At 49.4% G+C, this 26,113-nt stretch overlaps 1 protein-coding gene across 2 annotated transcripts in view; it reads right to left on the bottom strand.

The window, feature by feature from the left end:
* Window positions 1–26,113, bottom strand: part of GNMT (glycine N-methyltransferase) — a 177,852-nt gene that overhangs the window by 101,391 nt on the left and 50,348 nt on the right. For both annotated transcript variants that reach the window (XM_077281857.1, XM_077281858.1), the window contains exon 2: window positions 22,638–22,765. In XM_077281857.1, the coding sequence (XP_077137972.1) occupies window positions 22,638–22,765 (128 nt within the window). The remainder of the gene's footprint in view (window positions 1–22,637; window positions 22,766–26,113) is intronic.

Below are 26,113 nucleotides of genomic sequence, written 5' to 3'. Positions count from 1 at the left end.
GGGAGAGAGTGCTTGTCCAGGTCTGTGTGTGCACAGTATAATGGATCAGAGGTCTGTAGTGATGATACTGGAGCTGAAGCTGAGCCATCATACTGAGAGCACTTCTAAGGTGTAATCATCTGTATCACATACAATCTGCATTTAATTTAGGGAGGGAGAGTCGCAGGAGCAGGCAAAGTGGCGGAATGCACTCTAGACAGGAATTAGGGCTGTGCAGTCCATTGCCAAATATATAGCTGCAAATTTTGGGGGGGAGCTGGTGAAAAAATTGAATATATTTTGATCCATCGAGTATTACATGAACATTTTCCTGAGTTAAATTTCTTACCCATATACTATTTTATGTTCTGGTGTAAAAAATTTTGATATATAAAACTCCAAAAAAAGCGTTAAAACATTTGGCAGGGTTACATTTCTCACCCATACACTATTCTGTGGTGCGGAGTACATTTCTGTGATCTAACACTCCAAAAAAGCATTAAAAATGTTTACAGGGTTAAATTTCTCAGCCATAGAGTATTACGTGGTCTGGGGTAAATTTCTGTGATATCTCACACTCTAAAAAAGAGTTTAAAAAGTTTGCTGGATTACATTTCTCACCCATACACAATTCTGTGGTCTGGGGTAGATTTCTGTGGTATTTAACACTCCAAAAAAGCGCAAAAAAAATTGCTGGATTACATTTCTCACTCATACACTATTCTGTGGTCTGGGGAACATTTCTGTGATCTATAAGACTGGAAAAAAAAAAGAGTAAAAAATTGTACAGCCATAAAGTATAACGTGGTCTGGGGTACATTTCTGTGATATACAGCACTCCAAAAAAGTGTTTAAAATTTTTTCTGGGTTAAATTTCTCACCCATACAGTATTACATTACATTACATTTATGGTACATTTCTATGGCATATAACACTACAAGAGCATTGAAACATTTTCTGTATTGAATTTGATTGTCATCCATAAACTTTTGGTTCTGTTACATTATGGTGGTATTAAACTCCCAAAAAACGCTTTGACTACGGCAGGTGACCAATTTTTTTATTGGTTTCAAGAGACCTAGCAATTACAAAATGTCTAAGGCGTACAGTAAGGGACGAGGAAGTGGAAGCGCTGATGATGGTGCACCAAGATGCCGAGGATGTGGGGCAGGTGCGACTACGCCCTTTGCTGGAGCACAAGAAATATGCCCATCCATGACACATAGGTTCCTGTTCCACTTTGCAGAGAGGCATAATACACCACTTCTGAAGCTAGAGAAGTGTGAACAGGTGGTCGGTTGGATAGCAGATAATGCTTCCAGCAGGCTTGGAAGCACCACCCAGTCTTCCACATCGTCCAGTCTCACCAGCCTACAGTCTGGATCACTTAACAGTCACCCTGATTCTCCTTCCTCACACTATGTGGAAAAAAACAGGAGATTAGTGTTACCACGCTAGGACACTTCAAGGGGCTCTTTACAACAACATTTCCTGATTGTGGCCTCTCAACCTGCATGCTCAAAGTGGGACAGGATGACATGCTGCTTAGTGATGCACAAAACTTAGAGTAGCCACAACCACAAGAAGATGATTGTGAGGAATGGAAAATTTTGACCAAGGAGAATAATGTTGAGACACAATTGCCGCAAAGTCTTGTTGTTGTTAAGTCACAAAGTCTGGAGTACGAGAGTGTGTGTGTGTGTGGGGGGGGGGGGGGGGTGGAAGATGGGGTGGTGGAAGACAAAGTTACTGACCCAACCTAAGAAGCTGGCATGCAGAGCAAGGCCAGCAGCGCTGAGGAGGAGAGATCGTCAGCACCAAAACAGACAGGAAGAGACAGTGGGGTGACTAGAGGGAGAAAGCAGGAAACTTCCACAAAGCAACAAAACTGATGCATTTCTCTGTCAATGAGTTAGATGTTCCCCAGTCTAGGACTTTTTAAATAGCATTCTGAGACAAATAAAATGACCATTTGTAACCTGTGCCATGCCAAGATCAGCGGGGGCCTGACCACTAAGAACCTAACCATTACCAACATGATCAGTCACATGTCATCTAAACACCAGATTTGGTGGTCCGAAAGCCTGGGTCCACGACTGGTGCCAGTGGGTGACACCACTGCCTCTTCCCCTGTGCCATAGGTGCTTAACAATCCCCTGTTCATGACAGTGACGCAGATGCCTTTTGTCCTGCAATTTTCCTGGCACATTCTGAGGCACCATAATTTGGCACTTCAAAATCCTATTCCCAGAACAATAATCAGCAATCCTTACCCTATGAAAAAGAAAGTTCCTAGCTACCCACACACAGGCCCAAATGCTAAAAAGGCACATTTCCAGGCAGCTTGCTATGGAAATGTTGCCATTTCGGCTTGTAGACACAGAGAATTTCCATGGTGGCAGCCGTCCCTCGTTACTTTGTCCCCAGCCACCACTTTTTCTCTTGGTGTGGTGTGCCTCCCTTGTACCAGAATGTGTCCAGGAACATCCCCCGACCCATACCAATGCAATTACTGGCATTGTCCACTTAATGACCCACACGTGGACAAGCAGTTGTAGCAAGTGACACCACATTTCCCTGATGGCACACTGGGTGAACATTGTGGAGTGTGGGTCTGAGTTACAACCTGGTATGGCACATGTGCTCTCGACGCCAAGGATTGCTGGTCCTACTTCAGTCAGGGTTTCCTGCACCTCCTACAGCAGTTCCTGCACCCCCTCATGCTACTCCTTATCCACCATCTCCAATTTGCTATCTCAGAGTACGTTGTCCACATCAACCGGAAGCTTGAAGCTCTGCAGCACTGCCTCAGAGAAGCAGCAAGAGGCTCTGCTGAAGTTAATTTGTCTAGGAGACAAACCATACAGCGCGACAGAGTTATTGAAAGGAATAGCAGACCAGACAGATGTCTGACTCGTCGCTGAATCTCCAAACAGGCATGGTCATGTGTTATAATAAGCGTAACCTGGTGGCGACTGTGAAGCTTGGAAAGCTCATACACATGCCATGCTTGGCCCACGTGCTCAACTTAGTTCAGCGGTTTCTGGAGACTGACACAGACAGAGTCGGACTAGGGTACCAAGGGCCCACCAGTAACACTAACTTTGGGGGCCCACTTGTATACAAATATTACACTTTCCTCGTTCACAAATTTACCTATATCTCTATATAATCATAAACTGGGTAGTTTGATTAATGAATGATGATATGTTGCTTTTTTCTATACAGGATCAACTGAATTATGCAAAGTACTGCTCATACAGTGGGGTTGGGGGCCCAGATCTGCACAGGGGCCCACCGGAGGATTACCCTGTTACCCTATGGGCCAGTCCGAGCCTCGACACAGATATGCCAGAGCTTCTGTTCAAGGTATGTCGCATCAGCGCCTATTCTGGAAGTCGGCTACAGCTGCTGCTGCTGCTCTGGCAGTGCTGCAACATTGCATGCAAGTGTCAGCTCACTGACTGTTGTACGACGTGACCTTGCGCTGGAACTACGCACTGCACATGCTGGCAAGGCTTTGCATGCAGCAGAGGCCAGTTGCAGAATACCAGCTCCAACACGCCCATCGGAATTCTGTTCGGCCTCCACACAGAACAACTAAAAATGGGCATGAATATCTGACAATTGTGTGGTTCTCAAAGACTTTAAGGACTCCACAAAGATGGTGAGTGGCGATAACGCCACCTCCTGCTTCTGTGCCTACTGTGAGGCAGTGACAGGTGTTGCGAGGGTTGCTATGTGTCCCCCAGGATGTCCATAGAAGCTGTAGTGTGGTGGGGTTGGTGCAGTGTGACAGACAGGCAGTGACCCAGTAAAGCTCAAATGAATAGTCTCTTTTAATCGTCAGGTTACTCACAAAACAGAAAGTAAATAGAATCCTCCGGATCGCAGCCGGGAAACAAGTTAGTTAGGGATCTGTTACCATGGGCGACTGCACCGCTGTGTATGCTGAGGGGTGCCAGGCCTTTTGGCTCCGCTTGGCTCTGTGTTGCTTCACCCAGGCTGAAGCTATGGCAGAGCCTTCTGCTCTGCAGGCTTGCAAAACAAGGCTGACACACCCAACCCCTTTGCTGCAGAGGTTTTTACATGAAAACCTGAGCAGAGGAAGGAAATGGACTGCCTCACTATCATCCTGTAGTCCATTTAAAAAATAAAAGCCTATGGCGGGTTTTCCTAAATCTGCCTTGGACAAATAGCTTGCCCAAGACAAACACTTTTATTTTGCATTGCAATGACAGCTATGCCTGTGACTGCAATGCACTCCCACGGCCTCAATATGTATGTGTGTGTATCCTGGGGGACATATAGCGACCCTCGCATATGACCCCGGTCACTGCCTCATAAAGCATATTAAGGCCGCTGCGGTGCATTGCAGTCACACATATAGCTGTGGTTGCAGTGCAGAATAAAAGTGAGTTTGGTCTTGGACAAGCAATCTGCTCAAGACAGATCTAAGAACACTTGGCATGGGCTTTTATTTTTGGAGCGAACGACAAGATGGTAATGGGGCAATTCGCTCCTTCCAGGCTGGGTCTTACAAGTGGCGCATGGCCACAGATTCCTTTTAAAAACCCTGCAGCAAAGGGTTGAGTGTGGCAGTCTTGGTTTGCAAACTGCAGAGCAGATTGTTCTGCAAGTTTCAGCCTGTGTGAAGTAACACGGAGCCAAGCGAAGACAAAAGGCATGGCACCCCTCAGCGTGACATGGTGGTGCAGTCACCCACGGCAGCCGGCCTCGGATACAGACTTTCTTGATTCCCTGGGACTGCGATCCGGAGGATACTATTTCTTTTCCGTTTGTGAGTACGTTGGATATTAAAGACATTTTCTTTTGAACTTTCCTGTGGTCACTGCCTGTCTGTCACACTGCACCAACCCCAGTACACAACATATGGTTGGAGAGTGCGGTCAGTGTGAACTGAGGAATACCCAAAGGCCGCTGCATGTCAGTAATCCTGCTGACAAGATGGAGGAAACAGTCAAGCAGTTGGCCCTCATGCAGCAGCTGTGGCTGCAGTTTTAGCAGCAACAACAAGAGCAACGGCAGCAGGAGCTGCAGTGACGGCATTAGGAGCAACAACAATTGCAGTAGCACAATCAGCAGCAGCAGAAAACTAATGAGCTGATTCTACAGCAGATTGCGGCCCTGAAAGAGGCCCCATCACAAGCGACCCCGATCCATTCAGAGGCCCGGTAAAAAGTCTGGTCAGCGCTGAGGAAAATGAGTCCTGAGGACGATTTGGAGGCTATCCTCACTGTGTTTGGGCGCAACAGCAGAGCTTGCCGATGTTCCAGTGGGCTGAAGTGGTGGCCTCTTCCTGACGGAAGGTGCCCAGAAGGCCTACCCGGGCCTCAGTCAGGACGATGCACTGGACTATGAGAAGCCGAGAAGTGAGATCCTTGCCCAACTTGGGGTTAATGCATATGTGCAAGCTCAGCAGGTGTACCAGTGGTCTTTTGTGGAATTTTCCCCGCCAGGTCTCAGGCATATGACTTGCTGCAGCTGGTACAAAATGGCTTCAGCCTGAGACCTTAACCCCTTTCCAGATGGTAGAGATGGTGGAGGTCGACCAGATGGTGAGGGCTGTGCCAGCAGCTGTAAGGAGGTTGCTTTCCCTGCTCCTTACCTGGAACCACTTAGTCAGACAGCTGGGTTGTTGGGGGAAGACTTTCTGCCCTGGACAGAAGGGACCATGTGACTGCTGGGGGCAGAGAGGAAGAGAGAAGGGTGTGGTCAGAAAAGAGCGGGAGAGCAGAGCGCGCCAGACAGAAGGGACAGCGCGCCAGAGAGAGAGCAGGCTGCAGCGCCGCGCTCCCGAAAGAGAGTGCTCCCCGTGAGGGCACTGAGGCTGAGATACCAGCCGTAGTGGAGGCTGGATGTGAGAGTGTGGACTTGGAAGCCTCCATAATCAGAGAAGACGTATCCCCTTACAGTGACCTGAGTGCGCAGCCCCAGTGACCGCACTGACAAGCCGGGACCCCTGAGTTTGACAAGTAAACTGCTCAGCGTGTGTGTAGCATTGCTACTGCAGAGAGACTGCCAGGCTAATATACAGAGACTCGTGCAGCTGCAGAGAGGCTGTGTTACTTCCTGCTTCCAGCTGCACTGGGAGAAAAGACTGCAAAGACTTAACCCCGGAGTCTCCAGTTCCCAGGAGACAGAGGGGAGACTTCAGGATCTTCAAGCGCTGCTGGTGACGGTACCCACGTTGGAATAAGGACCCTCCAGTCAGGACCTCCCTGGACTGATAAGTTACAAGAACATTCGTTAACCGTTTCGATTCTGCTTAACTGTTTACTGTTTGCTTTATCTCTATTAACCCCCTGTTTACTCCCTGCGAGGAGAGTCTTACTCCTGTTAATAAATTCTCCTCAACAGTTGGTCTGTCTGTTCCGTGGTGACTGATTGAGCGGTATACAACCACTCAGGACTTTATATGGGACACTGCTCCACTTCAGCTGTCACGTTGGGCACCAACAGCCCAGGAGCCTGATAAAAGTCCATGACCATCTGTTGGGGCTAACCAGAACCAAGCCCATACTGAGGAGGAACTCTAAAGTGAGCGTGACAAAAGTCCCATTTCCCCTAAACTGGTCCCGAAGTCCAGTCATGCCACCGTTATTAGGTGTTGGCAGTGCCAAAGTCCCAGACATGTGGCTGCCAACTGCCACCTGACGGCTGAACCTATGGACTGTGTCACTGACATGGTTTGTGGAACCACTGTGCCTTGGACCGTGGAGAGCCTGGCAGGGCATGGCTAAATGAGCACCTGACTTTTCACTAGAGCCTCTGATGGTGAAGTTAGACTTGACTCCCGATGAACGCCAGATGCCACTCCAGGAAAGACCAACGGACATGCAGCAGCTGAACCCAGAGGACAGACTGAATGGATCAGCAGTCAAAGCTTGTATCAGAGTGCAGTAGGTAGGATTTGCATCAGAGTGCAGCAGGCAGGATTTGCACTTGTATGCAACCTTAAACAACATAGATTGTAAACAGGAAGGTTCCTCAGGCACCTCCCCAGTAGGGAGGAAGCAATATATACATACTGTCCCACAGCCATTGGCTGGGGAGGAAATAGCAAGTGCACGCGCTGGCTCTTTAAGAGGGTGGGAGCGCACGTATGTGCTCTAAGGACATGGCTAGAGGCCTGTCTGGAAGCTCTGCTGGGAGCATGCGGAGCACAAGAAAGGGGAGAACTGACTGCAGCACGGGTGAGTGAAGTGACACGCCGGAAGCCCTGCCTAACAGACCGCTGGTTTATATGCAGAGTCTCTATGTACGCCCAGCCAATCTGCATCGCAACTACGGGCACTACCAGCAGCAAACCCCAGCTGTGCCAGGTACTCATCAACGGGTACCAAACGGAGGCTCTCTTGGACTCAGGAAGCTTAGTGACTCTGGTCCATGGGTGACGTGTTGCCGGGGAAACCCCAATGGACAGAAAGTGGGAGTGGTGTGTATACATGGGGAACTCTGAGAGTTCCTGATCATGGAGATTACTTTTTCCACACCGTGTGCAGAAATAAGACATGTGTTGGAAGTGGTGAAGACCGTTCCATACGGGACTGTGTTGGGAAGAGACTAGCCCCTACTCTGGTCCCTGTGGGAGGCCAGGGTTAACCCTCCTAGGGTAAAGGTTATTCCAGGTGCGGAACATGAAGCTCTCGAGTCAGGGCTACCTGCCAAAGGGGGTCACCAACCTAGGGACAGAGTGTAACCCCGATAGGTTTCCCCTAGAGGTATTGGCAGGTCCCGGAGCTGAAAGTGGCCCCTGGTACGTTCGGGATAGCTGAGCTCCAGGATCCCACTCTGGCCTGGGCATGAGAAAGGGTGATAGAAACATATGGAGTGGCTCAGCAACCGGGTGCCAAGGCAGCTTTCCCCCGCATGGCTATCCACCAGGATTTGTTATACAGGGTGGATAAAATCCGGGATGAGGTGGTGGAACTGGTAGTGCCCCAATCATACTAGTGGGCAGTGCTCGAAATGGTTCACACCCACATGCTGTGAGAGCAATTGGGGGCCAAAAAGATGCAGGAGCACATACTGCAGCGTTTTTTTGGCCTGAAGTCTATGCTGAGATCCAGAGGTACTGTGATACATGTCCGGAGTGCCAACTAACCTCACCCAGCGCAAACTACCGGAGTCCATTGGTACCCCTCCCCATTATAGAGTTACCTGTTGAGCAGATTGCGATGGATCTGATGGGGTCGATAGTAAAATCCACCCGGAGCCACCAACACATATTAGTGGTCGTAGACTACGCCACCCAATACCCGAAGGACATTCTGCCGCAGCACACCTAGCTAAGCTTATAGCCAATTGCCACGTTCTGTCACCTTGAGCTACTGAAGGAGATCCTCATTGATCAGGGGACTCCTTTTATGTCCAAAGTGACAAAGGAACTGTGCAAGCTCCTCAAGATTAAGCAGATGCACACGTCGGTGTATCACCCCCAGACCGACAGATTAGTTGAGTGCATCAACAAAACTCTCAAGTCCATGCTCAAAAAGTCTCCGCTGTGCAGGGAGAACGGCGCCTATCACGCAGCTCCACTGGTACTGCTTAACCTGTCCATGGCTCCAGATGATCGGCGGCTCCTTTCTCTGCTAGGAACCTGCATCCCCTTGTCAGGTCTCCTCAAAATGCCCTTAGGAGGCACGCCCCGCTCCCTGCACATACTTAAATCAGCAGGGCACCTGTTCTCTATTAGGGCTGTATGTGCAGTGATGCTCCATGCATAAAAGGCATCCTCCCCTTAAGGGAGGTGCATGGGCAACGTGTTCATTCTGTAGGATTGTTGCCTCCTGCTCAGGCCACACCCTGCTGTGTACTGCGATCTGAAGACTGTTGCTTTGCATTATACTAATAACCCTGTCCCCTCAGAATCCTCTGCTGGCAATTCCCTATCCTGGATCCTTCTGCACACTCCGGTTTCCACTCCAGGCTGACCAAGCCTCTCCTCATTGAACCATCCAGATATCACTGCCAGCTGGATCAGCCTTTCCGGGATTACACAGAGCTTCTGGGATTCTCTCCACCTACAGAGCCAGTATTCCATGGTCTCTTCTATACGGTCTGTATGGGTCATCCCTCTGGTCTGGGTTTTGTGGCATTTAGGCCACCTGGTATTGCGACGCGTGAATCCCTGTATAGGGGTATACCTTGCCTGATGCTCCACTACGTGGTACAGTGCCGTGGTCCAGAGGGTTCTCCCCTCAGGCACCTTTTATCTTTTGTTAAGCTTTATTTAATAAATATCTTTGTTTTTTTGAAGCTCATTCTCCTGTCTCTTGAGTATCGGGTATACAGCTGCCACTGCACCATCAGTGGGCTAGTGAGTCCACTATACATCATTATGCCCTGTGGGCGTAACAGGTTGCCCAGGCCATGGACTCCGCTGATACCTGATTCTCAGCCCAGAGAGAGCTAGCTGCACTTCATCTGGGCCAGGATCAGCTAGTGACCTTCATGGAAACCTTGGATACTCGCCTGTCTACTTTACAGGCTGCCGAGCCCACCAACATGACCCAGCTAGCAGAGCTCCATCAGGAACTCAATCGCCAACGTGAGATGCAGACCCGCTTGTTGGACTACATGACCTCTGTGGATGACCAGTTACATAGTTACATAGTTACATAGTTACATACATAGTTATTGAGGTTGAAGGAAGACTTTAAGTCCATCTAGTTCAACCCATAGCCTAACCTAACATGCCCTAACATGTTGATCCAGAGGAAGGCAAAAAAAACCCATGTGGCAAAAAGTAACTCCACCATGGGGAAAAAAATTCCTTCCCGACTCCACATACGGCAATCAGACTAGTTCCCTGGATCAACGCCTTATCAAGGAATCTAGTGTATATACCCTGTAATATTATACTTTTCCAGAAAGGTATCCAGTCCCCTCTTAAATTTAATTAATGAATCACTCATTACAACATCATACGGCAGAGAGTTCCATAGTCTCACTGCTCTTACAGTAAAGAATCCGCGTCTGTTATTATGCTTAAACCTTCTTTCCTCCAGACGTAGAGGATGCCCCCTTGTCCCTGTCTCAGGTCTATGATTAAAAAGATCATCAGAAAGGTCTTTGTACTGTCCCCTCATATATTTATACATTAAAATAAGATCACCCCTTAGTCTTCGTTTTTCCAAACTAAATAGCCCCAAGTGTAATAGCCTATCTTGGTATTGCAGACCCCCCAGTCCTCTAATAACCTTGGTCGCTCTTCTCTGCACCCGCTCCAGTTCAGCTATGTCTTTCTTATACACCGGAGACCAGAACTGTGCACAGTATTCTAAGTGTGGTCGCACTAGTGACTTGTATAGAGGTAGAATTATGTTCTCCTCATGAGCATCTATGCCTCTTTTACTGCATCCCATTATTTTATTTGCCTTTGTAGCAGCTGCCTGACACTGGCCACTGAATATGAGTTTGTCATCCACCCATACACCCAGGTCTTTTTCATTGATGGTTTTGCCCAGAGTTTTAGAATTAAGCACATAGTTATACATCTTATTACTTCTACCCAAGTGCATGACCTTACATTTATCCCCATTAAAGCTCATTTGCCATTTATCAGCCCAAGCTTCTAGTTTACATAAATCATCCTGTAATATAAAATTGTCCTCCACTGTATTGATTACCCTACAGAGTTTAGTGTCATCTGCAAATATTGAAATTCTACTCTGAATGCCCCCTACAAGGTCATTAATAAATATGTTAAAAAGAAGAGGGCCCAATACTGACCCCTGTGGTACCCCACTGCTAACCGCGACCCAGTCCGAGTGTGCTCCATTAATAACCACCCTTTGTTTCCTATCCCTGAGCCAGCTCTCAACCCACTTACACATATTTTCCCCTATCCCCATTACTCTCATTTTATGTAACAACCTTTTGTGTGGCACCGTATCAAAAGCTTTGGAAAAGTCCATATACACTACGTCCACTGGGTTCCCTTGGTCCAGTCCGGAACTTACCTCTTCATAGAACCTGATCAGATTAGTCTGACATGAACGGTCCCTAGTAAACCCGTGCTGATACTGGGTCATGAGGTTATTCCTCCTCAGATACTCCAGTATAGCATCCCTTAGAATGCCCTCCAGGATTTTACCCACAGTAGAGGTTAAGCTTACTGGCCTATAATTTCCGAGTTCAGTTTTTGTCCCCTTTTTTGAATATTGGCACCACATTTGCTATACGCCAGTCCTGTGGTACAGACCCTGTTATTATGGAGTCTTTAAAGATTACAAATAATGGTCTATCAATGACTGTACTTAGTTCCTGCAGTACTCGGGGGTGGATCCCATCCGGGCCCGGAGATTTGTCAATTTTAGTTATTTTTAGACGCCGCCGTACTTCCTGCTGGGTTAAGCAGGTGACATTTAATGGGGAATTTTTGATCACTGATCATATTGTCGCCATGGGATTTTCTTTTGTAAATACTGATGAAAAAAAGTCATTTAGCATATTGGCTTTTTCCTCATCCTCATCCACCATTTCACCCAGACTATTTTTAAGGGGGCCAACACTGTCATTTTTTAGTTTCTTACTATTTATATAGTTAAAGAATATTTTGGGATTATTTTACTCTCTCTGGCAATGAGTCTCTCTGTCTCAATCTTTGCTGCCTTGATTTGCTTTTTACAGAATGTATTTAATTTTCTGTATTTATTTAATGCCTCCTCACTACCCACTTCCTTTAATTCTCTATATTCTTTTTGTCCCTTATTGCGCCCCTTACAGCTCTATTTAGCCATATTGGTTTCCTCCTATTTCTAGTATGTTTATTCCCATACGGTATATACTGTGCACAGGTCCTATCCAGGATGCTAATAAACGTCTCCCATTTACTTTGTGTATTTTTGTGTCTCAGGATATCGTCCCAGTTAATTGCACCAAGATCCTCTCTCATCCGTTGGAAATTTGCCCTCCTGAAGTTTAGTGTCCTTGTCACCCCTCTACTACCCATCTTATTAAAGGTTACATGAAAACTTATTATTTTATGATCACTATTCCCCCAGTGACCCCCAACCCTTATATTTGCTATGCGGTCTGGCCTGTTGGTTAATATTAGGTCTAGCAGTGCCCCCCTCCTTGTTGGGTCCTGAACCAGTTGTCAGAGGTAATGTCTCTCATAGTTGTCAGACACCGATTACCTTTGCTGGAACTGCAGGTTTCTGTTCCCCAATCTATTTCAGGGTAGTTGAAGTCCCCCATAATAATGACTTCTCCTTGAGTCGCAGCTTCATCTATTTGCTTTACGAGGATATTCTCCATTGCTTCCATTATTTTTGGAGATTTATAACAAACCCCTATCAGTAATTTATTATTTTTTCCCCCTCCCCTTATCTCCACCCACAGGGACACTACATTTTCATTAGATTCACCTATATTATCACGCCGGATGGGTTTTAAGGTCGATTTTACATACAGACACACCCCTCCCCCTCGCTTATCTGTATGGTCATTTCTGAACAGACTATAGCCCTGCAAGTTAACAGCCCAGTCATGGCTCTCATCCAGCCACGTCTCCGATATCCCCACCATGTCATAATTATGCTCCAACAACATTAGTTCTAATTCGTCCATGTTGTTGGCGAGGCTTCTGGCATTAGTATACATGCACTTGATGTTCCTCTCTGTACCTCTATTCTTTCTTAAATTACTAACTGTTCTAACCCCACCCCCCATGCCACCGCCACCCCCAACTTCCTTATTTGTGCCCAGGTCTCTATCTGCACTATCTTCCTCTCCTATAAAATGAATACCCTCTCCCCAATCCCTAGTTTAAACACTCCTCCAACCTTCTAGCCATTTTCTCCCCCAGCACAGCTGCACCTTCCCCATTGAGGTGCAGCCCGTCCCTAGCGTAGAGCCTGTAGCCAACTGAGAAGTCGGCCCAGTTCTGCAGGAACCCAAACCCCTCCTTCCTACACCAATCCTTGAGCCACTTATTAACCTCCCTAATCTCCCGTTGCCTCTCTGGCGTGGCACGTGGTACAGGCAGTATTTCGGAAAATACCACGTTGGAGGTCCTTGCTTTCAGCTTGCAGCCTAATTCCCTGAAATCATCTTTAAGGACCTTCCACCTACCTCTAACTTTGTCATTTGTGCCAATGTGCACCATGACCGCTGGGTCCTCACCAGCCCCTCCCAGTAATCTGTCCACCCGATCAGCGATGTGTCGGACTCGAGCGCCAGGTAGGCAGCACACCGTGCGACGATCCCTGTCTTTGTGACAGATTGCCCTATCTGTTCCCCTAATAATTGAGTCCCCCACTACCAGCACCTGTCTGGCCTGCCCTGCTCTCCTTTTTCCCTCCTTACTGGAGCAGTCACTCCTCCGGCTTTCAGAGGACATGCCTGGCTGCAGCAGTGCTACCCCTGTACTGGCACCCCCCTCATCTGCCAACTTAGCAAACTTATTGGGGTGTGCCAGATCAGGACTAGCCTCCCTGGCACTCTTCCCTCTACCCCGCCTTCTGTCTGTCACCCAGCTAACTGCCACACTGTCCTGCAGCTCCATCCTACCATCCCCCTCCTCATCTATCCCATTGAGCGTCTGCTCTGTGAGCAGAAGACTCCTCTCCATATTGTCTATGGATCTCAGTGTTGCCAGCTGCACATTTAGATCCAGTATCTGGGTTTCCAAATGCACAATGTGCTCACATCTCGCACAGCAGTATGCACCCTCGACCGGCTGGTCAAGGACTGCATACATGTGGCAAGATGTACACTGGATGGCATTAACAATTGTGGAGCACATTTCCTAATGGGGATTGCACCACACAGAAACTTTAATTAAAAATAAATACAAAGTATTAATTAAAAAAAAAAAAAAAACAGAAGCAATTCCTCCCTTGTAAACTCCCTGATTCCAAAGTCACTGAATCACAAGTCACACACTTACCGCCGTTCACACTTACGCTCAGGTCACACTCAGCTCGCTCACACTCGCTGTGCTGAAGATTTATAGATTTTTTTTTTTTTCTCTCTATCTCCCCTCAACAGCAATCCACCTTGCTGTTCAGATGCACTTCCAAAAAGTTAACTAAGGTACAGCTGGTTGCTGCCCCTCCAGTCCTTCTGTCTCTGGTACAGCATCTGACAGTTGTGCCCACTACGGGACCCTGTGCAGCGCCCCCACAGCTGCAGGGCCGAGGGGTACCCGGTACCGGGCCTCTGAGTCTCTGCTCTGGGGTTGTCACGGTGGCTAGGCCCGGTCCGTGACCCTGCCGAGGGGCGTACAGTGATAGATGTGGGTAGATGATGGTGTAGTGATGCAGTGCAGTAAATAACGAGGACACCAGGTTGCAGTCTCTTTACCTCTTTACTGAAGATCTCTGGGTCCTCAGTCCGGAATCCGGAAAACCAGGCTGCGCAAGTCCGGCCGGTCCAATGGCACCTCCAGAGTTCTCTTAGCAGGTGGAAATCTGTGCCTTCCCTCTAGCGCTAGGTGTTGCGGTCCTTCCCTGCTGTGCTTACGGAAAGTCCCCACAACTGTTGTGTCTGTTTCTTAAGTTCCCTCACAACTCGATTAGATGATGTTCTGCTAATCCTCCGTCCCTCCCTGATGTTACGGTTGGGACGGCACCCGTTTGACGGGTAGGCTCGGAGCTCTTCCGGGACCCTAGAGTCGCCCCTCTCCACCAGTTGCCCCCCAAGACTGCATAGGTGATTTAAGTCAGACAGCCCGCCTTAGACTGACTGTCCTGCCGCTGTTTAGAGTATTGCTTGAAGCTGAATATTATAATACTCCCTCGGCGTTCCGGCCACCGGTGTTGCGCCTCAGTAGGATGTTGCCTCGGTCTTACAGCACGACCCCTACTGGTATTCTCCTTATTGCTTTGATCTCGTTTCTCACTCAGCACAATCTATCTCGCTTCTAATCCTTCCTTGGGCACCGCCGCTATGCTGAGCAGGCACGGTCCCGTTACGTTCGCTCAAGTTGCCAAGCCTCTGTCAGGATCCCACCCCTGACAGAGACCCTACCGAATCTTCCCCACAACACCCTCTGCCACAAGGTGTTGCCTGGTTCCAACCCAGTCAGCTTTCTCAACTAACTTCCTGCCTGACCCCCAGTTTTACCAGTATGTGAGGAGTGGCCTAATGAATAGAACCCTTAGCTCCCCCTGGAGGCCAGACTGTGAAATGTATTGGTGTCTGTGATACCTGATCAGATGAACTCCTTCAGTGCCATCAGACGTACCATAGCTCCCCTTAGTGGCGGAGCCACAGTACTGCAACGACCAGGACTCTGGGGCGCTGCACTCCCCCCTGGTTAAACACAGTACTCCGGGACTGAGAAGAAAACAACAATACAGGTTAGCAAAAAGACATACAGTTTTGTTGAGTGCAATAACAATAAGTATATTTAAACAGAGCTTCCCTTTATGGGAGGTGAGGACACTTGAACGTTACAAACATGGTTAAATATCATAGCAACATGCTATAAATAACTTTTCTTACCCAACCGGGTATTCTACTAGTACAAACTTTTGAACAATAACTTAACATCGCCTTTAAGGATGTACACTCTGAATCCGCTAAAGACCTTCTTATAATCACATTATAAGGCAATTTAACTTTTACATTCTCCTTCTTTAAATCTGCAGGACCGCCTGTCCTAACCGCACCAGACCTACTGCCTCTCCTTTCTTACAGGGCCGCTCCTTTCAGCCCGAGCCTTCTGTCTTTTCAACTACTATACACAGTATAGAACATAACATTACTTTCAGTTTAAGAGCACCGAGCCATCTCTACGTGACTCCTAGGAGGACTCAGGGTTCACCTTCTGTCCTCGTTGTCTATCAACATTATCAAACATTTTCTGTAGAACATTAAACCTTCTCATTATCTTTCTCACTAACATGCATGCTGGACACCACGTCTACCCCTACGGGCCCACTGCATCCTTCTTCTAGCTTTCACTTTCTTTCAGGGAACATCATCAGCATTTCTTTACAATTAACTAGTTGGATACATATAACTTTCTCACATAAACATTATCATCACGTTCTCTTTATCAAAACATTATTGCTATCTCTCAGTCTTAAAGCAATACTATTCTCTAAGTGCAACACATGAACGTCCCCTTTAAGAGGGGACCAAGTCTCTATGAGGTAGCATGTCTTCTCAAGCTACCAGTCCGTACTCAACAAAGGTTCCAGTGTGGTATCTTCACAAAGAGTCCTTTTTGAAGTAAAACCAGTAGGGAGCACCTTTAATAAGGTGCAAACTATTTACAAAAAGTTTGTATCATGCACTGTTCATGATTGCGGCAGTTCTGGAAACTTTGTGCAAAAACTCAGAAAAATAAACAAAACAATAGGGATCCCGGGTCAACAAAGGAATCCCTTTAAAAGTTAACCCTGGACGGGTTTAGCAGCAAAACAGTAGAACAATAACTATTTACATTCATCAAAGCATTCCTGCTTACTTAAACCAATCAGGGGGCAGCACCGGCGGAGGCAATCCCTTAGGATATTGCCCGCCGCCTGGTACGGCATAAGGTGGAGTACTGTCCCATCTGGGGGTTTGTGTACCCACTGTCTTTGATACTGGAGCAGCAGAGGTACCACCCACCTGAGGAGGTGCCTCGTTGGCCACGATGGTGGTTGAAGTGACGATGCTGCACGTTGTGGTCTTGACCATAGTGCACGTTGGAGTGATCTCGGTGGTCCTGGCAATGACCATGGGCTGACCACAAGGGGGCACCTTTGCTACAGGGGTCAGCTTCACTGGCACCTTAACCGGGGGGGTCACAGGGTTCTGCCTCTTGCGGACATTCAGGGCAAACCACCCCTTTTCCCCAAAGTGCCTGGTGTACGAGACTTCATCCCCCGGGTAGAGATCCCGGTCTGGGTGGCCCTCTCTGAGGTGCGACTCAACATCCCTCCGGTTCACAAACACCTCCGCATACAGGCCCGGCTCTTTAATGAAGCCCCAGCCTCCGCGGAGCTTGAAGGTGGTGATGATGCCCTGTCTGCGCGGGGCCTGGTGAGCGGTGGTGTCTTTGCGGGTTCGGTCCTTGACCGCCAGGTCTTTCTGATGGTAGGCCTCCAGCCCGGCCTGGTACTCCTTTTCCTTCTCCTTCCACTGCTGTTCCAGCTGGGCCTGGTATTCCTCCCAACTCAGGGCCTGCACCATCTCCCCTTCCCGTGTCTTCACCCCGGGGAACCCCATAAGGTTGGACCCTGGGTTCTCCCAGCGGCACACTGTGCGCTCTGCACGGACTTCACACAGCAGAGCAGTGGGTCGAAGCGGGGCTCTCATGCAGTGTTCCATACCCGTGGGCTCCTCCCATGGCAACAGGCGCTGAAGTCTATGGGTCCCAGGGAGAGGGGGTGCCGCAACGGGGCCTACTAGCAAGCCCTCGGCCGGTGGAATAGGGTCGGCGGACTCACCAGCCGATGTGGGCTCCTCCTCCACGGCGGGTTCGTCTGGCGATGTCAGCGAGGGCCCCGGCAGCAGTATCGGATCTGACGCTAGGAGACTGTGGTCCGGTGTCGCCTGGTGCGGAGCCTGGGCCTTCACATTCAACTGAAGGAGCTGGTCGAGTAATCCTTCCATCTCGACCTGCAGGAGTCCAGTGCTGTCCACGGAGAACGGGCTGCTGTGCTCATCCGGGTAGTTGGGGGAGACTTCCGCTTCAACCCCACTTTCGGGTTCAGAGCTGCTGGCCATGGCGTCCTCCACGTGGGTCGCTTCCTGGTCTTTTTTCCGCTCTCTCCTTCGTGGGCGGTGTCGTTTTCTCGGTCTCCGCCCTCCATTGAGGATCAGGAGGCGGATCTCCGCTGCTGACGGACACGTCCTCACAGTGCAGAAATATTTAGACTGGGCGGCCATTGTCCTTCGCGCTCTTCAGCCTGTCCACGCCTACTCCACGCCCCTCTTCTTCTCCTGCGCTTCTCCTCAGCGCTGTAATGGCGGCGGATTTTGGCGGCAAGTGGCACAGCACAGTCTTTGCAATAAAGTACAGTCCAAGCACAATAAATCACAGTTCCAAGGCACACATGACCTGATTTTTCAGGCTTAAGTAGATCCTGTTCGTGACGCCAAATTTTGCAGCGCCCCCACAGCCGCAGGGCCGAGGGGTACCCGGTACCGGGCCTCTGAGTCTCTGCTCTGGGGTTGTCACGGTGGCTAGGCCCGGTCCGTGACCCTGCCGAGGGGCGTACAGTGATAGATGTGGGTAGATGATGGTGTAGTGATGCAGTGCAGTAAATAACGAGGACACCAGGTTGCAGTCTCTTTACCTCTTTACTGAAGATCTCTGGGTCCTCAGTCCGGAATCCGGAAAACCAGGCTGCGCAAGTCCGGCCGGTCCAATGGCACCTCCAGAGTTCTCTTAGCAGGTGGAAATCTGTGCCTTCCTTCTAGCGCTATGTGTTGTGGTCCTTCCCTGCTGTGCTTACGGAAAGTCCCCACAACTGTTGTGTCCGTTTCTTAAGTTCCCTCACAACTCGATTAGATGATGTTCTGCTAATCCTCCGTCCCTCCCTGATGTTACGGTTGGGACGGCACCCGTTTGACGGGTAGGCTCGGAGCTCTTCCGGGACCCTAGAGTCGCCCCTCTCCACCAGTTGCCCCCCAAGACTGCATAGGTGATTTAAGTCAGACAGCCCGCCTTAGACTGACTGTCCTGCCGCTGTTTAGAGTATTGCTTGAAGCTGAATATTATAATACTCCCTCGGCGTTCCGGCCGCCGGTTGTGCGCCTCAGTAGGATGTTGCCTCGGTCTTTCAGCACGACTCCTACTGGTATTCTCCTTATTGCTTTGATCTCGTTTCTCACTCAGCACAATCTGTCTCGCTTCTAATCCTTCCTTGGGCACCGCCGCTATGCTGAGCAGGCACGGTCCCGTTACGTTCGCTCAAGTTGCCAAGCGTCTGTCAGGATCCCACCCCTGACAGAGACCCTACCGAATCTTCCCCACAACACCCTCTGCCACAAGGTGTTGCCTGGATCCAACCCAGTCAGCTTTCTCAACTAACTTCCTGCCTGACCCCCAGTTTTACCAGTATGTGAGGAGTGGCCTAATGAATAGAACCCTTAGCTCCCCCTGGAGGCCCGACTGTGAAATGTATTGGTGTCTGTGATACCTGATCAGATGAACTCCTTCAGTGCCATCAGACGTACCATAGCTCCCCTTAGTGGCGGAGCCACAGTATTGCAACGACCAGGACTCTGGGGCGCTGCACCTGTCCTTGTCTCTGCAAGCCTCCTCATTATGATGGTGACTCCAAGTGGTGAAGAGGATTTCTTAACCAATGCTTGCTGCATTTTCATTTATTGCCTCAGCATTATCCGACTGATATGGAAAGGGGGTTTTCCTTGCCTCTCACCTGGAGGGAGAGGCTTTAGACAGGTTTAACCCCTTAATGGAGGGGAATGATCCCATCGTGTCTAATCTCCAGGAATTCATGGACACGTTCCACAAGATATTTGATGAGCCTGGTCGTGCCACATCTGCCATGGAGTCTCTCTTCAATTTTCAACATGGCTCTCTCGCTGTCCGTCAGTATTCCATCCTTTCCGCACCCTGGCTTCAGAGCTCCAGTGGACCAATGAGCCTCTGGTTGGAGCCTTCCAGCAAGGATTATATGAAAGAATCAAAGATGAATTGGCAGTCAGGGACATACCCGAAACCCTGGATGATCTCATATCCCTCGCCATTCGGACTGACCTGCATCTCCAGGAGCGCTCCAGAGAGAGGATTCTAAAGAAGCGATTTCCTCGTCCAGCATCTTCTTCACCAAAACCTCGGTTTCTGCCTTGTCCTGCTCTGGTCTCTGAGGATGAACACATGGAGCTTGACAGCGTAAAGGTGAAAAGGAATCAGGAGGAGGAAATGCCCGCTAGGAATCCGCATCTTTATGGTGGACGCTCTGCTCCCGGTCAATGCAGTGGAACTGACAGGCCGGAAAAACTCTTCCGCCTAGGACAGGTAAGATAGGCCTCCCTAGGTGAGAAAGATTCCTCTCCTCCACTAACTATATCTGTACAGGTGATATTTGGAAGGGTGCGGTTCTCCGAGATGGCCTATCTGGACTCTGGGTCTGGTGGAAATTTCATCAAGGAAGCTGTGGCCTGGCGGTTTGGGATACCAATACTTCCTCTGCAGCAGTCCCGGCGCATCATCTCCGTAGACGGAAAACATGTGAAAGATCCCATTCTTGGTATCACCGAAGGGCTGGAGCTTCAAATCGGAGCACTCCACAGGGAGAAAATTACCTTCTATGTGACACCGAATCTTTCTCCACCATTTCTACTAGGTCTTCCGTGGCTGCGCCTCCATGAACCTGTCCTGGATTGGTTGTCTGGAGATGTTCTCCAATGGGGTCAGTCCTGTCACGATCACTGCCTCAAACCAGTACGGCCTGGTTCTACCCCGCGCCCTCCTGCAGCTTTACCCGGGTTAGCTTCTGCCTACTGGTCCTTCGCAGACGTATTTGACAAGAAGGAAGCCAAAACTCTTCCCCTTCACAGGCCTTACGATTGTCCCATCAATCTAATCCCTGGATCTACTGCGCCTCGAGGTAGGATCTACCCTCTTTCTCCCACTGAGACTCAAGCCATGTCCGATTACATCAAGGAGAATTTGGCTCGAGGGTTTATCCAGAAGTCCTCCAGAAGGGCTGTGTCTGTGCTGTGATGCTCTGTGCATAAAAGACATCCTCCCCTTAAGGGAGGTGCCTGGGCAATGAGTTCATTCTGTAGGATCGTTGCCTCCTGCTCAGGCCGCACTCTGCTGTGCTCTGCGATCTGTAGACTGTTGCTTTGCATTATACTAATACCTCTGTCTTCTCAGAATCCTCTGCTGGTAGTTCCCTATCATGGATCCTTTTGGACACTCTGGTTTTCACTCCAGGCTGACCAAGCCTCTCCTCATGGAACCATCCAGATATCACTGCCGGGTGGATCAGCCTTTCCAGGATTACACAGAGCTCCTGGGATTCTTTCCACCGACAGAGCCAGTATTCCATATTCTCTTCTATACTGTCTGTACGGTTCTTCCCTCTGGTCCAGGTTTTGCGGCATGTAGGCCACCTTTGGTTTTTTGAAGCTCATTCTCCTGTCGCTTGAGTATTGGGTATATAGCTACCACTGCACCATCAGTGGTCTAGTGAGTCCACTATACATCATCACGCCCTGTGAGCATAACAATTATGTTGAAAACCGCTAGCGGCAGGGCAAGCTTCCTTGCTCAACCAAGGAGGAGAGGCCAGGGAGACACACAGCAGAGGCAGGGGTACACTGTCAAAGGCATAAACCAATTTCATGACACCAGCATCCAGAGCCTGATGACCAGGTATATTTGACAAGGAGGGAAACATTTTTAAAGATAGTCAAGCAATACCTGGCCGACCAAACCTGCGTACTCCCCAATTCCTAAAAAGAGAAGAAAAAGAGAAAAAAAAAATCCCTCTGCAACCTTCAGCTATTGGGTCTCAAAGTTGGACACCTGGCATGAGCTGTCCCTCTATGCCTTGGAGGTGTTGTGCTGCAGTGCCGCTAGTGTCTTGTCTGAGTGAATTCTTAGTGCCACAGGGTGGTCATAACAGAGAGACACTTTCACCTGTCAACATAAAATGCTCACAGGCTCACTCTGATAACAAAGAACAAAGCCCGGCTTAGACTCGACTTTTACACACCAGCAGATGATAGCAGCACATAAAGTGTTTTCAATGTTATATATTTGAATTAAACCTGCCAGTTGTTGCCTTCTAGGGTCTATGGATGACCACACTTAGAATTCTTTCCTTGCTTTGCACTTTGTGCAAAGCCTTTATGAGTGTAGGAGTATTACAACCATACTTTGCTCACAATATTTGAATGAGGCCCTACATTTGTTGCATATGGATGACCCTGCTTGTAAGTTTTGGCAGCATTTACACTTACTGCATAGGCTTTATGAGTCTAGGAGTATACATGACAATTTAATCAGAATGTGTATGAAAATCTCCTTTATATCTAATACAATGTGTATCTGAGTCCCTAATTTTTAAGTTTTTGATTCCTTCATAAATTACACTGAAATTTCCTATTTTATTTTAATAAAAAAATCTATTTTGGTTTACTGAAATTATACATATTTTTAAATTCTTTTTAAATTTTGTATTATATACAAATCATTATAGAGGAATAAATGTTTAACATTTTTTTTCCTGTAAAATGCAATTTCTCGTGGATTTGGAATGTTTTATTGACAGTCCTAAAAGTGGAATAAAAGTGTCACACCATTCATCTCAGCAACGATCTGGGAGTCTAAGATGCTCCCAGAGGCCTTCCCCGTGTGGTTCTCCTTCCATTCAGCATTTTTCCCATCCATTTTAACATTTTCACTGCCCCAGACTTATTTGTAGGGTCTGCCAGAAAAATGCTCAGATTTCCCATTGGCTCCCATTATACACGTCACGCAAAATGAGCATTCAAGCATTAGGAATTGCTTGGTTTGAGTAAAGAGCATCCGAGCATTTTAGTGCTCGCTCATCTATTACTTATCCAGGCATTCTCTTGCATACACTCTTTGGGTTCTTCCTACTGGGGGACCTTGCCCTCCATGACCAGCCACACTAGTCATCCCCTCATACACAGCGATTGATCATTATGACAGCGACTGAGAACCCTAATAGCACCTCACCCCACTTGTCAAATGCAGGCTCCTTTCTTCTGTTCCAGCGAGTCTTCAAGGCATACTTCAACATTTTATCACTGGCATCAACGCTAACCACGGAGAATCCTTCTTCCACCAACATCTCAGAGTCCACTCTAAAAACAGTAAAAGACCATGTGTTAAAGTCAGCTGGTGAAGTGGATTCATGAAGCCAAAGATAAGTGTGGACACATTGTCTCAGGGTCTCGGTACAACAGGCTGGAGGGCACATGGAACAGCAAGGACTTGTTCAAGATGGAAGCCACTGAACCATGAGGGCAGACGTAGGGGTTACATTTTGCTGACTCCGGTGTCAGCAACCAAATCCAAAAACATGATACGTCAAACTTAAAGTGCTGGGCCTCTCTGACCTTTCCTGGCGCCTGCGCACTGCAGTACTTCACTCTGCCCTCAACAGGGAGATAAAGTACGCCTGCGCCGGAGCCGCGGCAGGAAGCAAAGAAGAGGACGTCATCCTATAAAGATGGGAGGCCCCGGACCGCAGCAGGACCGCCCCTGGGTGAGTATAATCTAACCTCTTTTTCTCATCTTTCAGGATACATCGGGGCTTATCTACAGCATTACAGAATGCATTACAGAATGCTGTAGATAAGCCCCTGATGCCGGTGAGCTTACCTCACCATCGATTTTGGGGGTGACAGGTTCCCTTTAAGCCCCGCTTACGCTCCGCATGGGTCCTGCGTATCCAATGTTAAAGATTGGTATGCAGGATGACGCAGGATGCATGCGGAGCGTAGGCAGGAGGAACCACCCAGCCATACGCAGAGCAGCCACACGCAGATGTGAATGTAGCCACACCGAGCTCTGCAGGCAGTCTGCGCTTGGCGAGCCGGGACAGGGGAGGCTCCGGAGGCTTTGTGGCTCATTACGGACTGTGCTGCAGCTTTGTTGTTTTCCTTTCAGTGTTTTGTTCCTGTTGTGGCCAGAAAGCCTGAGTTTTGTTCCCGTGGGTTGGTTTATGCAGCCTGAACTTTTAGAGACGGTGTTCCCATGTTTCCTACCTCTCTGTGCCGCCACGTAAGTGAACTACCACAAGTGGTGCTTCTAATGCGGGTATCGGTCCAGGAACGCCAGGAGCAGTCGTGGTCAAAACCGCATGTCCTGGGTAAAGGAGGCCACCAGCCATCGGACAGCATCAGGTGCAGCGCCCCAGAGTCCTGGACATTGCAGTACTGTAGCTCCGCCGCTAAGGGGGGCTATGGTACGTCTGATGGCACTGAAGGAGTTCATCTGACCAGGTATCACAGACACCAATTCACTTCACAGTTTGGCCTCCAGGGGGAGCTAAGGGTGCTATGTATTAGGCCACTCCTCACAGTCTGGTAAAACTGGGGGTTAGACAGGAAGTTAGGGAGAAGCTGACTGGGTTGGAGCCAGGCAACATCCTGTGGCAGAGGGTGTTGCAGGGGAAGATTCAGGGGGGTCCCTGTCAGGGGTGGGATCCTGACAGAGGCCTAGCGAACAGAGAGAACGTTACGGGACCGCGCCTGCACGAGATAGCGGCGGTGCCCTAAGAAAGGACAAGAAGCGAGGTTTATTGTGCTGAGTGAGAAACGAGATCAACGCAACAAGGAGAAACACCAGTAGGAGTCGTGCTGTAAGACGAGGCAACATCCTACTGAGGCGCGCAGCCGGTGGCCGGAACGCCGAGGAAGTATAGAGCTCCAGGCCTAACTTCAAACCTACGGCAGGACAGTCAGTTATAGGCGGGCTGTCTCACCCAAATCACCTAAGAAGACATAGGGGGCAACAACAGGAGAGGGGCGACACTAGGGTCCCGGAAGAGCTCCGAGCCTACCCGTCATACGGGTGCGTCCTAGCCATATCATCTAGGGGACGAAGCAGAACATCATAATCGAGTTGTGAGGGAACTTCAGAAACAGACACAACAGTTGTGGGGACTATCCCGTAAGCACAGCAGGGGAGGACCACAACACACAAGCGCTAGAAGGTAGGCACAGATTTCCACCTGCAAAGGGAACTCTGGAGGTGCCATCGGACTGGCCGGACTTGCGCAGCCTGGTTAACCGTATTCTGGACTGAGGATCCTGAAGCCTTCAGTAAAGAGGTAAAGAGACTGCAACCTGGTGTCCTTGTTATTTACTGCGACCTGCAGCGCACCACTACAACATCATCACTACCCACACCTCTCATTGGGCGCCCCTCGGCAGGGTCACGGACCGGGTCTAGCCACCGTGACAACCCCAGAGCAGAGACTCAGAGGCCCAGTACCGGGTACCCCTCGGCCCTGCGGCAGTGGGGGCGCTACAACTTGGCGTCACGAACAGGATCTACTTAAGCCTGAAGAATCAGGTCATGTGTGCCTTGGAACTGTGATTTATTGTGCTTGGACTGTGACTTATTGCAAAGACTGTGCATTGCTATTGCCTCCAAAAGTTCCCACCAAAACAGCCGCCATTACAGCGCTAAGAGGAGCGCAGGAGAAGAAGGGCGTGGAAGTGGGCGTAAACAAGCTGAAGAGCGCGAAGGACAATGGCCGCCCAGTCTAAGTATTTCTGCCCCTTGAGGATGTGTCCATCAGCAGCCGAGATCCACCTCCTCATCCTCAATGGAGGGCGGAGACAGAGAAAACGAAACCGCCCAAGAAGGAGAGAGCGGGAAAAGGACGAGGAAGAAGGAGCGAGCCACATGGAGGACGCCATGGCCAGCCGCCCGGAGCCGGAGTGTGGGGTCGGAGCCGAGGACTCCCCCAGCTACCCGGAGAGGCACCGCAGCCAGACCTCCACAGTTGACGCTGACCTCCTGCAGACCGGAGCGGACGAGCTGATCCACCAACTCCTGCAGACGCGGCTGAGCACTGAGGCCGGGTGGAAGAAGACCTTCATCGGGAGCCTCACCAGACACCTGCCGGCAGCCTCGTCTGGTCCGGAGCAAGAAAGAAGTTCCAGCGCTCCGAAGCTGGAGAGCAAGGCCCTGCCGGAAAGCGAGATGCTGCAAACGGAGATGACAACGCCGCAGCGCAAGGCCCTGCAACCAGCGTTCCAGATCCCAGCGGAGACGGAGCAAATCGGCACCGGAGGGACCGCATCTGAAGCAGGTATGAAGAACGACCCTGCCCCGCCAGCAGAGGACCTGCTGATAGGCCCCGTCGCGGCACCCCCTCTCCCTGGGACCTATAAACTCCAGCGCCTTACACCCTGGGATCAGGCCCCGGGTATGGAGCACTTCTTAAAGGCCCCGAGTTCGCCGATCACCTTGCCGGGCGAGGTCTATGCAGAGCTACGGCCGCCAGAGCAAGAGTAAACCTCGATGCCATGGATATGTATATAGTTCATTTAACTGTTTGTCTTCTTGCTTGTTTTTGCTGCTAATACCCAACTAGGGTTATTCTTAAAGGGATCCCTTTGTTTACCCGGGATCCCTATTGTTTTTTATTTTTGCTTTTATTTTCCTTTTTGCTCCTTGTTCCCCCATGTTATAAA

Source organism: Ranitomeya variabilis, chromosome 2, assembly GCF_051348905.1.
Source record: "Ranitomeya variabilis isolate aRanVar5 chromosome 2, aRanVar5.hap1, whole genome shotgun sequence".
In the NCBI taxonomy this organism is placed as follows: Eukaryota; Metazoa; Chordata; class Amphibia; order Anura; family Dendrobatidae; genus Ranitomeya; species Ranitomeya variabilis.
Note: the sequence above shows the minus strand (reverse complement) of the source record. Positions and strands in the feature narration are given on the sequence as shown.